We start from the raw sequence: 17,517 nt of genomic DNA, 5'->3' as shown, positions 1-17,517 counted from the left end.
TTGTTTGTTGTTGACTCCTCTGAGAGTATGGAAGTTTGCCTTTTCTTTAACCTTCTGGCAAGAGCTTGTCACTGTCTGTTCCTGCTCGAGGAGAAAACACGGAGGGGCTTTTGCTGTCTGTGAGTGGAAGGGATACTGGGCTGCCCGCGTGGCGGCAAACAGCAGCCCTGCTTTGGGGCGGCCCAGAAGAGTGTGTTGACTGCAGCTCTTGCTGTGCAAGCCTTCATCTCTTCCTCCAGTGGGTGTTCTGTGGCTGCTCCGGCCGATCCCCTCCTGTGCCAAGAGCTGGTCTTCATGCAGGTGCCCGTGCTGTTGCTAAGAGACCAAAGCTCAACTCGCAAAGAAAGCTTATTTCCAAATACAAAATGGCTCTTCTTGTAGATCTAGCTGGGAAATGAGGTCTCATGCAAACGGGCATTCACCTGCTCATGAGCAGTGAAAGGCAGCTCTTGTTTTAAGTGGTGGACTGCTAATTTAATGACGTAAAAGTCTGAAATTTAGGAAGGACAAACTTGTAACTTTGTAAATGTGCTCTGATGCATGCACAGACGCAGAGCACGTGGCACAGTCCCATTCCAGATGCTTTGTGACAGAACCATAGTTTTTAGGTAGAACTTACAGAAATCATTTCCAAGGTATGCATATTTCAAACCCATTTGGTGGAACTGCTCTTGGTTCATGCTTTGTTACTGCACCTTTGGGTGGTAGCAGGCATACAGGCTGAAACTTGTCAGAGCAATCGATAGGTGCATTTTTATCATTAATTGATTAAAATTGAATGTTTTGAGCCTGCTCTGTGCTTCAGATGAGAGCACCAATGGCTTTTTTGACGCTCAGAACTCCAGCGTTCGCCTTGAGTTGCTTTGCTGCAGTGCTGATGCACTCAGTATATGAATTTTGACACTTTGCTTTTGAAACAAAGTTTCAAACATAACTTTTCTCCTTTGCTTTCTGCCCGAAGTTCTGCTGTCTTCTCATCTCCTGCCCTGATTAGTGTTAATTTCCTTCTCCATTAATGTTTTTAGTACTGTACTGCAGTCCACCCAAAGCACCGTTATGAAATGGAGTTTCTTGTAATTATTTCTCAGATGCAGTTGCCTCAATCAGTTCTTTAGTTTTCACAGTGACAAGCTTCAGCTTCATATTCTAACCTTAGTAAGCTTTTCAAAACACCGACCATTTTGTAGATTCCCACCACATTTCCTTATTTCCTTTCCGCGCACTGTGGCTAAAAGTACTGACAGCACCGAAGTACAATGCTTTTAAGAAAAAAGCCCACAGCACTGTTCTATTAATACATGAGAATGACTAAGAATAATGGACGGGGACTCAGGTTACAGACACTGATGGAGATTGCCTTATGATTACACCATGATGCTGTTGTGTGCTGAATATTGCAGAGACAGATAAAATGCCAGAGAGAGAAGTTTTGTGACACTACAGCACTGCAGAGACCAAGCAGTCTTCCTTTTAGTCTTCCTTTTGCTAATCTCAGATACCACTAATGGCTGTGATTGATACTGTTCGTCTCAGGGCTCTGCAGGCTTTGCTCTAAAGCAGGGCTGTGCCTGTGCTGGGTATTTTGGGTGAAGATCGAAGTTTTCTGTGCGTGGAGCTTTCCTGTGGGTGAGGCTGCGCCTCGCGCTGTTGGGGAAACTGGTGCTTTCTGATCAGAGGTGCTGCTCTGGAGTCGTCTGTGTGACACGGCTATTTTAAGATTTATTTACCATGGATCAAGAACAGAAAGAGGCTGATAGCCTTTCTGCACACCTTTGCTGACATTACAAAGGGTTTTGTTCTAGCAAACAGTCACTCACAGCAGCAGATTCCTCTCCACTGGGCACCTTTCCTGTTACTATCGCTCCGTATGATACACAGTTGCTGTGATGCCTGCAGGGTACCTCCATCTGGGAAGGTAAGATAGGCACTCGCGAGCTGTACTGTAAGCAATTACGTTACAGACAAACCGTTCTTATTTGTTGTGGCTGCATCCCTCCTGTTCTTCATGCCTACCTGTTTTTCCTTTCCTGTTCTTTCTCTCTGCAGTGAGCTCTGGGGTATATAAGTAGGGAGGGTGACAAAGATTCTTGAGCCATAAACAGCACTACTAACACAATTTCCCACAAAATTATGTTCTGAAATTATATGTGGAGGTGTAGATTTGCCTACACACAACTAATAGGCAGTGCACTATGTGCCCGTGCATACTGCTACAATGAACAGGGTAACATGGTTGCATCCATGGAAGCTCCAGCACTGTCCTTTCTTTTACACTTTTTATGGACTTTTAGAAATAGATTTTTTTAATTTTTTTTTTAGAGCCCTAGACAACCAAATAGTCCTGTTTGGCCATTTAGTTTAGAGTCTGAACCTGGCAAGGTTGCTAGTATTTGGATATTGGACTGGGGATTAGCACCTTGGTGCTGTTTTGTTTGTTTACAAGCATAACTGTGGAACTCCTTCTCTTCCTAAATGCAAGTTCCATTAGACCCCAGGGAACCTTTCTGAGGAGAAAAGTCACCCCACCAAAGGAGTGTCTCAGTGGGTCACCCACATCTTCCAAGTGCTTCCAAGGAAGGGTGGATGTGAGCTCACAGCTGGCACTGGGAGCACAGGACCCTGCAAGTGTGGCCTTACATGACCCTGTGTGAAATGGAGCTACAAATTTACATCCTAATGACAACATTTGGGATCTACAGGCCTGAACTTTATCTACAGCAACTTTTCACAGCTCTGTAGATGGCCAGAAAGATGTGAATGCTTTTCTCATTGATCACCTCCTATCTGCTGTATTAAATCCTGTGGCCGCCCACAGGCTGATGCTCGGTGGCAGTTCTTTTCTCTTTTGTGCATAACACAGCAATGGCATTTTTAACAAACACTTTGTAAGTTTGAGAAATATGGGTCGATCCTCCGACAGCAAAAAAACCCAGCGATGTCTCAGTTTGTGTCGGGTAAGATGCAGTGCAAATATTTTTAACATCTTCCTAACGCTGAGTGCCGCGGGCTGCCGCTCCCGGGCCGGATCCCCGGCACTCAGCCTGAGCTGCCAGGAGCGGCCCGAAGGTGGCAATGTCGGATCCTCGAACGGCCCTCGCTGCGGTCCGCACCGTCGGAAACGCTTCTCGGAACCGAGCGCTGACACGCGGGTGGGAGTTACAGCTCCTCGGGAATCTGGAGAGCTGACCGATGCATCTGTATGCCTTTGAGTCCTAAAACTTTTAGTGTTAGAAATCCAATCATACTTAAAGACGGCAAATAATGGTACATTTTTGTCGACAGGGAAGACTTTGTCTTTGCATACAAGAGCTACACAAAAATGCTTCGTGGTCTCGTGCCTGAAGTGCTTTTGCTGTGGAAGGGGTTTCTGCTGTCAGAGGAGAAGCAAAGAGCCAGCGGGAAAAAAATCCTCCTACGGGTTTTCAGTGATCACCTCAAGAGGAATGTTTGATTGATGCGATTTCAGGGCGTACCAAAGCCCATATCCTGGAGTGAAGATGCCAACTATTGATGCTGATGCTTCTTTTCTGTTCTTATCAAATCATGTTCGTTTTCATCCTGTGATACCCAAACTGAATTTGTGGACCCTATCTTTGCCTAACAAACACATAACTTTCCCCAGTTATTGTACCATACGATGCTTTCCTGTCTTAATTCTCCCCACTCAGATTATCCACGGAAGCATTCCTCTCAAAAATTAAATACAATTCTAATTATATAGGGTTGCAGATGATTTTCTTCATTTCCCAAAATGTGCTTCTAATTCTGAGTGAGACTGAGTCATCTTTTCCTTGGCTGACCTGAGAACTGCTATCACTATAAAAGTCCTGGAGAATAACGCTCAGTTTCTTTGTGCTGTGAAGTGCATCACTAATGCTAATGAGCAGCACTGCTTCCATTTATCATCCAGCAACTCTGTGTCAAAACTTTGTATGCAATTACCTGTGGAAACTTACGGTAGCCCACGCCACTTAGTTCCTGTGGGAGGCACAACACGTAGATGGCAGCACCGTACAGACCAGAGACACGTTACTATCCTTGCTGACCGTGGTGGGATGATGGGGAGCTGTAAAACCTCTCTCTAATTTTGGAAACAAACAGCCTTGTTGTTTTTTTTGAACTCTAACCACCAGATGATGTCTGGAAAGTGCTTTTTTTCCTGGTCAGTACCTTTGGCAGCCTAATCATTGTAGTTTAAAGCCTTGTTTGTGGACTGCACAATGTAAGCAGGAAGGAACATTATGAACATAACAAAGATGGCTACAAAACCGCAGATATTCAGAAGGATGCCTGATCAAGGAGCACCTGAAACCTCGGTTTGGCAGTGCTGCCATGTCTGTGTGCCCCAGCTGACTTCGGAGTTGCACAAGGCTGTTCGACTCTTGTCACAAGGGCTACAGGAATAATGAATGAATATTTATAAAGTGCAAATTTGCTCTAATTACCCTACCTGGTCTGCTGTGTTCCCAGTTATGGCAGAATTTTATTTCTGTTTATTTCTGAATTAGTTCCCACGGGCAAAGAGAAAGTAGAAGCTCCATTGGGCAGAGCAGAAGAAACTTCTGATACTACAGACCTGCTATTTCTTTGCTGTGCCTTTGGCAGAACTAATAGCAGCCATGATACCTTCAGTGATTTCTAGGGAGTATTTCAGAAGATATGAGATGCTAGAACATGAGAAAGAAAAACAATAAGCAAAAAGGGAGGAAGCTCTGATTTTATTGTTAATAATTATTAAGCCAAACTAACCATTTTATGTTTGTCAGTGCAGTGCAGGCAATGATCTCCCTCACTTGTGGGGTGTGAATTTATCTTTATTTGAGGTGTGTGCTTTTACACAGTCCTGCTGACTGATCCCAAACGAGGAACGCTGTCCTGAGGACTTACACTCTAATGTCACGAGATGAGACAGAACGCACACAGAGCTGAAGTGCCTCACTGGAGTGGCACTTGGGATCTGAACTGATCTCCACTTTTCAGTCCTTTAAATAATCATTTCTATGTTAGCAACACTGAGATCATTAGAAATACTGAATTTGACTTAGTAAAATATCACAGAGGAAGTGGTAAGTGAGTGGGTAAATCTCGAGTTAAGCATTTTTCTGGGCTAGTAATAGAACCTTTGGAGTGTATTTTTGTTGTTGGGAGTGATACTCATCCCCTGTTGTGAAATCTAGCCCATGCCTTCAGTTCTGCCTGCTTTCTGCAGGTTGCAGTCCTGCTCTCTAGATGGCCCAGGGGATGCTACCGTTCCACCAGTTCAGAAGGCATTGCACTCTGGGCTTTATTTCTGTGTTTTTGGTACACTTCTCATCTTAAGGATAAATAAATACTAAATTCCTGTTAAATCTTGCACAAGGAACAAATAGCAACTGATAACACAGAGAAAATTGGGATATATACTACTGAATGATGCATGAGCAGAGACTTCAAGACTCCCAGTCTTCAGAGTCAGATTTGTCACTTTTTCATTTAATTTCCGATTAAACACAGTCAGTTACATCTGTAGGACTGTGGGTATCCAGTCCAGTTTTCAGTCTGTTGTGGATCCAAGGGAAGAATGTGAAGTCTTACAGCTTTCTTGCAAGAAGGGTCTGCTCCTTTCCTCTTGCTTTAACTTACAAGTCTTTTTTTCTTGACTAAGCCAAAAGGAAAAAAAGTCAGTAACTGTGGGGAACAGAACTATTGTAGGGAAGAACTGCCTATTTTAGGCACGAACTGCCAAGAACCGCTCTGCTCGCCACTGACACTGGTTCACACTGCTCCTGGACAGCCCAGGGTGACCTCTTTGACCAGGCTCTGTGTACTACTCCTTGTTCCCTGATAGCCACGTGTCAAGAACGAGGTGTGGAATGGATAAGTAATACAGAGTTGGTGCTGGTGGGCATTGGCAGTTCTCTGCATTTGAAGGATGCGGCTCCAATTCATCTGACCTAACACTGACCTTCAAATGAGACACCTGAATTAGGAACCTGCCTCATTCTAAAAAAAATTATTTAAAAAATAAAAATTAGGAAGATTTCAAATCTGCCAATGGTGATCTAGGGCTTCAGGCAATGAGGCCATGACTTCAGGCACTTTGGGAAGGGCCTAACACAAATTTTGGCTCAGTCTGTCTACAGTGTGAAGGAGGAAAACTGAAGGGTGAGCTTTTGTCCACTGAGAGACTCCCACGAACTCTGGTTACAGTCGCACAAAGAGCTGCAGCGCTAAGAATGAGAACCTTCTACAGCAAAACTTGTTTCGCTTTTGCATCAGCCATTTGTGCAGTTAAGTTCTACCCAAACAAGTCATGAATGTATACAGCACGCTGCTTTTCCCGGATGTGTATCTTGATAACGTGCAAACTCTTGATTCACTTCTGCATAACTGTTGTTGCTTAATCAGACTTGCTAAAGCCTATGACTCTTCAATGACACCACTAAGATCACTGAGTATGGAAGTCAGTTCTGAATTACAGTGAAATAATATAAAGGAGCAAATGGAGACAAGTCCCACGTATCTACTAACGGGAAGTTTCCCTAAACCCCCACCTGTCACAGAAGTGCAATGCTCCAAAGCACTGTAGCAGAAATGCTGAGTCACGGCCTGAAGCAGCACCTGGTGGGAAGGCAGGGCCAGCCCAGGGAGCTCGGCTGCATGCAATGTACTGAGTGATGGAAGGGCTGGAGCCAGGATCCACCCCTCATCAGCCCTCATTTAAGGGTTGACCAGCTTTTTCTACACTCAGGTGATTTTATTTCCTAATAAACGCTTTAAATTTTCTGAAGCCAGTGTGCTTTACCTGGTGATGCTCGTTGCCCAAACCCTCCCTCGGCTGTTGCTCGCTTCTCACCTCCTGCAGGTGGTGGTGCCTGCCTATAGCACTTGTGACACTCCTTCCACTCCTTAAGAAGCAAGTGGAAAGGAAAGGAGAGCCTAACAATTTATTACTTGAAATTAATACAGCTATTGCTGTTGAATTTGTACTGTCTGTACTTCTGCAGTATACGCAGGTTAATACAAATAGCAATGCAAGCCGATCTCTATTGGGGACATGCACCACTCTGTCAGTGGGAATTCTAACGTTCTTTTGACTTCATAAAAGCACAAAGTGTTTTTATTGGAACTTTCTTGTTGACTGCACATGCTGTTAAAATGCAAAAGAGGAGTGATAGCTGACTTGGTAGCTGTCAGCTGTGTCACTGGAAACAGTCAGCTTTTGAATCGATCCATAATTTTCACGAATTTGACTAAAATCTCAGATAATGTACTCTAAAGAGTCATAATCACCTTAAATGTTCCGCCTTCACAGTAAAAGCCAGAACGCAGCATGTGGGTTTCATACTAATGTTGTGCTCTTAAGACGTGTATCTGGATTTATTTAGCATATGGACTACAGCATGCGTTACCTTGTGTAAAACAGAAGCAAGTTTGTTACAGTGATTCATAGTGAGACATGTTGATGCACTTACAAGTGATGTGCTGCCAAGTACAAAATTATAGAAGGGTTCATCCTGCCAGGCTGATTTGTTCCCGGCTCAGGCAGAGCTCCCAGCAGGAGGGATGCTGTCACAGGTTTGCTCTACCAACACCCAGCTTCAGGGCGATCTCTCTTTTTCTGGACAAGGACTTGAGAATCAAGTTATAATTCTGGGATTAAAATAAAGTGACACATGAAATAAATGACCATGAGCTCAATGTAGAGACGCTGAAAAAATGGATGGACTTGTTAGCTAGAAGAAAAGGGAAATAAGGTTAGGTTTTATTTGATGAGTCTCGATTTCTCCCTTCTCACTTCCAAACGTACAGCTCAGCCTGTCACACACAGTCTGAGATAGGCAACTGTTGCTCACAGGACCAGTCTAATTACCACTTCTTTCTGTAATGAATGCTGACACAAAAGGAGGATATACAGCACTTGTATTGTAGCCAATGCTACAGATGATCAAACATTTTTGAAATTAAGAGTATTTTGGATGGAAAATGTGTCCCTTTTTTGTCACGATGTTCCTGTTTTTTATCCAACTCTAATTAAAGCTGAACAAGAGTGAAAAGCTGGTTATGTTCTTAGCTCTGGCACATAATTAATTGCCGAGAGTTTATGCTGGGTGTGTTAGCTCTCTGTAGGAATGCTCCATAGGCACATTTTTCTACAGCAGCAGATTTTTAGAGCCCTAATTATTTGTAAAGTGCACTTTTTAAAGTTTGGGAATTATTCCTTAAAAATAAGTGTAGCAAAACACCTTCAAATTTTATTTAAGATACTTGAAAAAAAAAACAGTGTAAGGAGTGCTTGACCAACCAGCTTGGGCTGAGGAACAAATTCTATGTTTTTTGGCTCTCATCAAATACAGCAAACCATCGTACATGCTGGCACTCCCATCAACCAAGCCAGTAAGCAACAGGGCTTCTGCAAACTGGCGTAGAGAAGCATTAGTAAATGTGATGGGAACTTTCAAATCTCCCTACCTCCTAACAGTTAATGGGGGGGAAAAAAAGTGCAATTCATGAGTTTATGTCTTCTTTAGGTCTGAGCACACACGAAGTCAAACGAGTGGATTTCATACTTCTTTTTTTTTTAAGTTCTGGAGTTTGTCTCCTGTGTTGTTATGCAAACCAGTCTCATTCCCTCCACAACAAAGGGGAGGCCTGGCACTTCTCTGCATAGGGGCAGGTGCCAAACCTGAGCTCCTCCCTGACCCAGGTACTGCCCCAGTTGTCAGTGGGGAACCTGTGTGGAGAAATATCATACAGTTGTCCTTTAGGGCCTTAACTGCATTTCCATAGCCTATTCAAAGTTTTCTCCATTACTATGATGTCTTTAATGCTGGTAAAGGTATAGTTAATCAACTCTTAAGTCCCTCATGATTGAGGACAGGAAAGGATAAAGCTGTCAGCACCCCCCGCTCCATGACTCAAATGATATTTTCTTCTTTTTTTTTGTCATCAGTGGCAGCTTCCCACGACCACATATTTTCTGCTCCCTCTAAAGAACCCAATGCTGAATGTGAATGGGTAGCTGCAATATTGATTCGACAAGCAACAGTAGGGTGTTCCCTGGAAACAGGCCTCCCTTAATTCTGTTTCATATCTGAGGTAAAGTAAAAACATGGAAACAGATGGTAGGGAACGACTGGCATCTTACCATGCATATTTCATTTCATTTGCAGCTAGTGTCCCCTTGATAATATTAAACGCTACAGAACTCAAAAGACTGTTCCTTGGAATCCTGCATTCAATGACACAGGATCAATACTGTAACTTCATTTAAATTTTGGAGCTGATGAGCTCTAAGTATCTGCATCTTCAGTGAGGTTATGATACAAACAGCTCGGCTCTTTTTTTGTTCCTGGCATGTTTAGGGCTGACTTACAAAGAAATGTACGGCTGCTGTTGTGAATGACGAATCTGACTTTATGTTCCTTAAGAGCACAGTGGGACAAACCTCTGCGGTTATTTCGATCATGCTCTAAGGCATTTTACTGGGAGAGAATTTAGCCATTAATTTTGTTGTATTTACATTATTTATATACAAGAAAAATGACAGCCTGCTTATGATTATATACATTGTGATTCAGTTGGAAAAAATGTGCAGTACAAAAGACAAAACATCCTCTTGAGTACAGAATGATATGTTATTTTTGTCAGAGAACTTCTGAACCCTAAAAACCCACTGTGTGATCTCTGCGAAAGCCCTGTCCTGAGCGTAACACTGGGAAGGTTGGGGGGAAGAAACAACATAATTGGAGACTTCTTAAACCACATCAGTTCCTGGTTAGCAGCCCCTTTTCCTCCTTTCAAAATGAGGGTAACCTCTGTAAAATGCTTCCAAAGCAAAGTAAAAGATGGAATCTGATATAACAAAATGTTATTCAACATGAGGAAAAACAGCAACTTAAATGTCACTCATTGCCCTGTTGTCAGTAGAGATACTCGGAAACAAAATATCACTCCCCTGTGATGCATTGCTTATCTGAGACTTCGTTTTTAATAAGAACTGTGCCCTCCTGTACATGATTCTTTCCTGTTCCTGCTTCAGCTCAATGTAGGAGCGCGAGAACGTGTGGAAGATGGAAGTGACTGGGAAAGCCATGAGGAGGATGCCGCTCAGGATGCTGCTCAGCGCCACCACTTGGCCGGGAATGCTCCTGGGAACCATATCTCCGTAGCCTACCGTGGTCATGGTGATGACAGCCCACCAGTAGCACGCGGGGATGCTGGTGAACTCCTGTGAGTCCGCCATCTCATTCTCAATGACGTACAGGAGCGGTGCAAACAGTGCGATGGCCACGCAGAGGAAGAGCAGCAGGAGCCCGAACTCCCGGGTGCACCTGCGGGCGGTCAGGCCCAGCGTCTGCAGCCCCAGGGAGTGCCTGGCCAGCCGCATGACGTACAGAATCCTCAAGGCACGGAGTATCCGGAGGACCAGACCGACTTTGTCCAGGTAGATGCTCCCAGAGCTGGGCTTCTTGTAGCCCACCGAAGTGGTGTCTACCAGCAAGGTGATGTAATACGGCAAAATAGCTATTATGTCGATCAGAGTTAACGGCCTCCTCAAAAATGCAAACTTGCTCTTTGCCTGGATGAATCTCAGCAGGAACTCCAGTGAAAACCATGCCACACAGACAGACTCCACAATGAAAATATTGTAGCACATCTGGGAACACTCACCCTGTAGGAAAGAGGAGGAGTTTGTAATCAGCACTTGGATAATAACTATTTTAGTTGGTGCAGTGACAGGAAGAGAGTTTTGTGGGCTTTTTAAAACCCAAAATATTAAAGGAGTTGAAGCTGTTGCTATGGGAAAACACAATGACAAATTGGAACAAGTTAAATGCAAATCTTAGAAAAGAGCTACTTATTCCACAGAAGACATTGCTTGGTAATTTCAAGCATCCTAAATAGCAAATGCAAGCTTAACAAGGCATTACAGACAAGAATGTACAGAAAAATGCCCAGGAACAACGTTTTCTTTGGACATAGAACTCGATATGATTGATTCTTTTGCAGGTAATTGAACACAGCCATAAATGATTTCAAATATTCTTTGTGTATTTTTTTCCATCCAATAGCAGCTGCAAAATCCCTATTCAAATCAACACCATCAGACTTTGTAGCTGTTCTGCTCCTCCCAGCACATACCATTTTCTAACCTGAAAAGGGAACTTACCTTATCCTCCTCCTCCCTCAGGTCAGGCATGGTGCTGATGGACAAATTCACTGCTGTAATAGTTACAAATAAAACAGACAAACAAGCAAACACCTTCCCAGGGAGGCCAGACTGGGGTCGTTCTACCATGTCCTGCAACTTTTTCATGCACAAGCCAACTTTTGTTTCCTCTACTGTTTCACCTGTTGTTTCATTTTCTATAAGGTCATCCTCCCGTTCATTTATTTCTGTAAACTCCTCCATTTTTTGCAGATATCTCCTCTTACAGCACCAATCCAAGTTGTCTTCCTCAATTCCCCAGTAGAGCAGCTCTTCTTGAAAAGACAGCGCACACATCTCACGCAGGAGCCGAAGCTTTCCAACCCTCAAAAAGGTCAGGATTGTCCTGAACGCTCCTGGGTTGCGGTCAAAAAAGAACTCATTGCACGTCACATCGTAATCATCACAGATGTTTAGAATGTCATCAAAATTGTTGCAGAATTTTAGTTGTCCCAAGCGTGTCAATGGGAATTCATCAAGTGTGGTCCACGGGAGCAAATACTTAATGCCCCCCACATTTATGATGATATGATGCTTCCGGTCGTCAGGGTGAAAGCCTTTCAGGAGATCCTCTTCAGGGTGAATCAGCTTGGCTCTTTGGTAGAAGACGCCCTTGAGGCTTTCTGTTTCGGGGAAGAATGCGTGGTTGAAGGAAGCATCTGAAGCACAGCTGAGGGCACTATAGTCATAATCAGAATTTTCTCCAGGTAGAAGAGTCATCTTGGAAGATAACTTCACATCCCTTTGCTATTCGTTGTGTCTTCTGGAATGAAAACCATATACATGGATTTAGTGGTTGTTTTTGAGTTTGGAACAAACGTAGTGACTGAGGCTCAAAAACCATTTACGATTGATGTAATAACTGGAAAAAAAACAGCAGGGGCTGAATACAGCCAGAAAAGTTTTCTGCAGAGGCTCTTTTTGTCCAGCCAGGGAGAAATGACTCGCGCAAAGGCCACTCTCTTATCCAGGGGCTCTGCTTGGCATTTTTGTCAAATTAGGGAACTTCCCCTGTTTCACTTGCAGCAATCTCAGTTCCTGCAGGTACAGAGGGAAAACAGGAATAGTTCTTGCATGTGGCACGTGCAAAAATTACGGTAGTATCAACAAGAACACAGCATTCAAGTGTGTCTTGTAGAAAAGAAAATCCTATCTTTTTTTTTGTAATTTAACTATTACAGATAAAAATCCTAATTATTTTTGCATTCATTAAGTATATAGTAAGAATTGAGAGTCAATTTTGCTATAATTAACTAAGTACTTAAAAACAACAGTATAAGACTAATCTCTAAAAGGCCTTACAGAAAAAAATTGGAAAAAACAGTTCTATTGATGATGACATTTGTATAGAGTTTATGCATATTTAATGCCATGGCAACTCACTTCTTAAAGCCTCACGAAAGATTGTTTGGAAATACAGAGTTTCTGCACAAATATTGGGATGTTACTGCAATTACAATTAGCACCCTGTGCACAGTAATAGGCTGTAATTATACAAAACCCAAACACGCTTCTGATGAGGTTGAAAATCAGGTTAAAATTCTGCTCACACAAAAGCAGTGTTAAGCCCAAGGAATGAAGATCACAAGGTTGTAACGGGTATAAATCAGAGATACTGGGAACACTGAACTCTACCTGCCCAACTCACTGTGATGTAGCAGCCGGTCTGAGAGCTTTGCACAGAGCTGTGCAGTACCACTCCTGGGTTGCTCATCTCCACAGCCAGCCACAACTCAGTGCAAGGAATTGCTGAACTGCATGTGATTACAGTACGTATTCATTGCGTGGACTGTACAGTGATGAGCAGATATTTGTTACACACACATACTCTGACTTTCTAGCCGCAAGTAACAAATATTACAATTAATTCACTTCAATAGCAGAACAGTTTTGTTCTCCAGGCTGCACTTACCTCCTCTTTGTTTTGCCCTCTGGGGCTGTATATCCCTGCTAGAGCAACTTCCTTAAACACAGAACTGTTCTCAGAAGCTGAGGATCATAACTCACATCAGTGGTGTTACATACCTGTTGCAAAAGAAAAAATCATCAATACACAACAGCAAAATACTTTAAACAGCTGCACCTCAGTTTAAGAGCAACAAGCCTTCCTTGCTGCATGGGGACTTAAAATAATGTTTTCAATAAAATGCTATCCCAGTTGTGCTCCAAACCTTCCCAGGAGATTACTGTAAGTGGAACAGCTCCTTACAAGCTCTTACAAACAGGTGTCCCCAGGTGAGCTCTGGGTGGAGTGATACTGCTTGATGTTTCATGTTTATACTCCTGAGTACAAACAGAGACCATTCATTTACTTACCTCTAAGGCCTGTGGTGGGACTGCGGGAGGACAAAGCCAACGGGACAATGCAAGAAAGGGCGCAGTGTGATTCAGACCTCCCGAGAGCTGTGGAACATTTCCTGGCCTGAGGTAAGCAAAGGGGTTTGCTCTGTCACTGCCCAAAGCGTCTGTAAGTCTATAGCTGGTGATTCCAGAACAGCTCTTTGGAGAGTTACCATGCTCTGTGCAAAAACCTAAACCATGCTTGGCTTCGGTGCCTCCTACCTGTGCTTGTGCTGAGTAGCTCTGCCTTTGCTTCAGAGTTATGGGTCTGGAAATAATCCCCATGGCAGGGAATGGGCAATCCTAAAACTCCTTTGGGAGAGTGCAGAACTGACGAAATCCCACAGGCTGCACTCAAATAATTTTCCCATCAATGGCAGCTTGCATCTAGCCTCAAAAAAAGGCCAAGCGAAGGCCTGCTGACCTGCAAGCCCTGCTTTCTAAACAAATGTTAACATGAATCATAACTATATTAAAAAGTGATACTGTAGGAAATCCTGGCCAATGCTGGGATTATCAGTGAGCATCACAGCATACTGTGGCACTGTGCCCACTGCCCCCTGGAAAAGCTGCAGCACTGTGATCAGTGAACGGATCCGAGAGGAACGGCAGCAGGCTCAGGCAGCACCCGCCGAACGGTGGGAGAAGGGAACAGCTGGCCTGGTAATTACCCTGATGCTGCCCCATCACACGAAGCTCTCCTAATGGCCTAAGAGCTGTTTCCTACCAAAGCACTCCCAGGATCCCATCTGTAGAAGGAATGCCGCCAGGAGTTCAGGCCATAGGTTTGATGCGGGAAAAATGGGACTACCTGACATAGCCTTCTCCTCAAGAGAGACAGCCATCTTGTTTAGGAACAAGGTTTGTTCCCTCTGCCTCAGCTATGTCTAAGCAGGGCTTGCCTCAATAGAATTAAGATTATGATTAATGGAAGACTGTGGGTAAATGAGAGCTAAGTTAACAGGTTTCCCTTCTGTAATACCAGATGATATTGGTTAGCAGCAACTTGTCCTCTGAATCTCAGCCAGGAAAAACGAGGAGGCAGCGCATCTCTGTGAGTGGTTTGATTTCCTACCACATCCATTGTTGACACAATGGGAAGAAATGGGCAGAGAGAGATGTAAATGTTCGTGCATGTCAGTCACACACTGCAACCCTGAGGCATCAACTGTGAAACAACAGAGCAAGGAAAAAATTACTTCTTTCTTTGCTTCCAGCTTCTCGACGTGCGTGAGACAATAAATTGGGCTAATTAATCCCCTGTGCAAGGCACTGAATGACTGCTGTTATAGGAGGTGGCTCCTCCTCCTTTCATGGCCAGAACTGGAAGCAGGCAGCTACAGTATTTGATGCTGCACCTGTGTTATTTATGTGGTTCTTTTACCTCCAAGACACCAAGCTTTATACCTAAGAGAGAAGAAGAAAATAAGAGCCCATATATGGTCTGATTAAAGGGATCACAGAGATAAATAAAGCCACACATTTCTTTGTATGCTTCTTGTCTTCCTTTCGAAGGCACTTCTATGTGATGAAGATCAGCGCTCCTTTAAGAAGAGACAGATCTGACACTTGAAAGGGTTGTGGTTTTTTTCTGTTGTTTTCTTTGTGTGTTTTTTTTGTTTGTTTGTTTGTTTTTTTTTTTTTTTTTTTTTTTTTTTGCTTATGAGCTTGAAAAATGCTCAAACTGCCTTATTCATATTCTGCAGGCTGATGACTTTGGGTTAGCTGTAAGAGATGCATTGAGAATTAAAGACAACACACTAATATAAGGTCAGAAAAACACGTTACCCTATAGTGACAATTTTCCCAACATTAACAATTAAACAAGGAACTTCAAGGTTGTGCTACAATAGTAAAATCTTTAGATAAAACTGCTTTGGTAAAGCAGGGCCCGGAGATACAGCCCTGCCTCCTGAGATAGCATTCCACCTTCTGAATGCTTGGGAGTTTGTGAATCCCAGCTCTCCCTTCCAGCTGCCTCGCCTATCAGACATGCTCCTCCTGGATAAATCACTTCTCTGAGCTTCTTTCCTTCTGCTGTACTTTATTTACAGCTCAGTGGGGCAAGAGCTGACTCTTACCACGTCACACAACCCCAATCACAGTTCTGACTTCCAGAACTGCCCCCAGCAAGGGCTCCTGGTGACTGAAATGGAGCGGGGTGTGTGAATCAAGATGTAACATCTTCTCAAAAATCTCTCTCGCTCAAGATGATATTCTTATCCATTATGTCTGGTGAAAAAATTGGATGATGCCCTCTCTTTCAGCAGAAAGTCAGGAAGAGTGCCAGACTCCTAGACAGTGAGGAAAGAATTATTAAAGATGCTCTTCTGAAGTAAGGAAATAGAAATCATAAGTAACATCCTAGAATTCCACCTCAAGTTCTGTTCTCTCCCTCTCCTGTGTCCTCTGCAGCATTTTGAATTCTGCAGTGCATCTCTGATGTAACCAGAGCTCCTGCAAGGACCTGACACTGCTCCGCGATGCAGACAATTCAAAGTTGTGCCTGGGTGATGGCAAGCATACATAACTCTCCCTCAGACTCTTCGGTCCATTCCAGTGCCTAGGACTTATCTCTACTGCTTTTTACCATTTCTAATTTAGTTTAAAAAAAAGTTTCAGATTTCAGAGCAGAGTGAATACAGTGACTCTGTAAGAAGCAGCTTTGCCGTTCAGTGATCCGGCACTCCGTTTCTTTTCCCTGGTTAAAGCAGGCAATATTTCCAAGCAGTCTTAAACTCAGCTCTTCTGGCACACGACTTCCACCCTGTATCACTGTCAGGATGCTCCTCTGAAAACTTCATGCCACGCTCCTGCAGCTCAGCACAAAGTAACAACAGATCTTCAACTCTGCCAAGTGAGCTGCATCAAAGTAACGCTTACAAGAATCAACATACAGCACAAAATCAGCCTGAAAAGCACAGAATCTGCTGAAGAGATTCTCTTATCTGCATGCTGCTCTCTGTGACCTGGTCCGTGCTGTGATTGAGGGCGTCATATGACAACCTGCAAATTGAATTAATGCAAATATTTTGCTCAGTGCTTTGTTTGATAAAGCTGAGCCTCATTCTGCTGATAACAATCAGAAGTGAAATAACTTTGCCAGGTGCTTTACAATCCCAGGAAAATGTTCTGGAATACATTACAGGTAATAACCACAGTTCTTCTCTCGCAGAGAAATGGGTTTATGTTTGAGCAATTTTAGAAAGTCACAATGAAAGCTGCCTTTTAAACATCTTTTTTAAAAGTAAAGGATTTGTCATTTATTTACACATATGTGTATTCTGATATTGCAGTGAAGAGATCTGTAGCCACGGAGCGATTTTTTTCACACGTTTTCTCTGCTACCCCCCACCCCCCCCATATTTCAGTGCAAAAATAATCTGCCAGAAATACATTGTCTATAAAGAACGGTTAATTGCCAACGAACAGAAGTCAGTAAATACATCAATAGAAAAGACATCTCTATCATCTCTATCATTTTAAAAATAACACTATAAACACCTTCGGATCAGTCAGGGAAGAAGGAATCTGAAGCGCAAGCCTGCACGCGCAGCCTCAGGACCAGGCGAGAGGGGCCGAGGGCCGGGAAGGGCTCCCGGAGCACCGCGGAGCGCCCCGGCAGCGGCACCGCGGCACGACGGCCGGGCGCAGCCGCACGGCGCCGGCGCTGCAGGAGTACAGAGAGCCAACGCGCCGTCGGGAAGAGCCGGCCGGGCGCGGGGCGCAGCCCCTCCCGCACGCCGCGCACCTGTTGCTACGCCCGCACCGCTCGCCTCTCCGGGGCCGCGCCGGGACCCCGCGGACCCCTTGCGGGGCGGCCCCGGCCGGGCTCTGCCTCCCGAGCGGGAACGACGCCCCGCTTCTCCCCGCGGCTCCCGGAAGAAAAGTTCCCCGCAAACTTGCCTGCAAGTTGCCCGCCGTGCCGCGGACACCGAGCGCGGCCGCCGGCAGCCCCGCGGCGGGTAGCGGCCCCGCGGCATGGG

At 44.2% G+C, this 17,517-nt stretch overlaps 1 protein-coding gene across 2 annotated transcripts; it reads right to left on the bottom strand.

Annotated features, from left to right (window-relative positions):
* Positions 1-7,340: 7,340 nt before the first annotated feature.
* On the bottom strand, positions 7,341-17,102 carry KCNG1 (potassium voltage-gated channel modifier subfamily G member 1). Of its 2 annotated transcripts, none has more exons than XM_042884982.1 (4): positions 17,036-17,102; positions 13,104-13,216; positions 11,153-11,954; positions 7,341-10,654 (listed from the first exon to the last, which is right to left on the bottom strand). In XM_042884982.1, the coding sequence occupies exons 3-4, from the start codon at positions 11,909-11,911 to the stop codon at positions 9,878-9,880; spliced, it is 1,536 nt and encodes a 511-aa protein (XP_042740916.1). In that variant the 5' UTR covers positions 11,912-11,954; positions 13,104-13,216; positions 17,036-17,102; the 3' UTR covers positions 7,341-9,877. The 2 variants fall into 2 exon arrangements, with proteins under 2 accessions (XP_042740916.1, XP_042740915.1); XM_042884981.1 differs by lacking the exon at positions 17,036-17,102 and adding an exon at positions 13,508-15,111.
* Positions 17,103-17,517: the final 415 nt, after the last annotated feature.

This window comes from Lagopus leucura, unplaced genomic scaffold (assembly GCF_019238085.1).
Source record: "Lagopus leucura isolate 7727_CA_CO unplaced genomic scaffold, USGS_WTPT01 Super-Scaffold_100047, whole genome shotgun sequence".
In the NCBI taxonomy this organism is placed as follows: Eukaryota; Metazoa; Chordata; class Aves; order Galliformes; family Phasianidae; genus Lagopus; species Lagopus leucura.
This window is presented reverse-complemented; position numbering and strand designations above follow the sequence as displayed.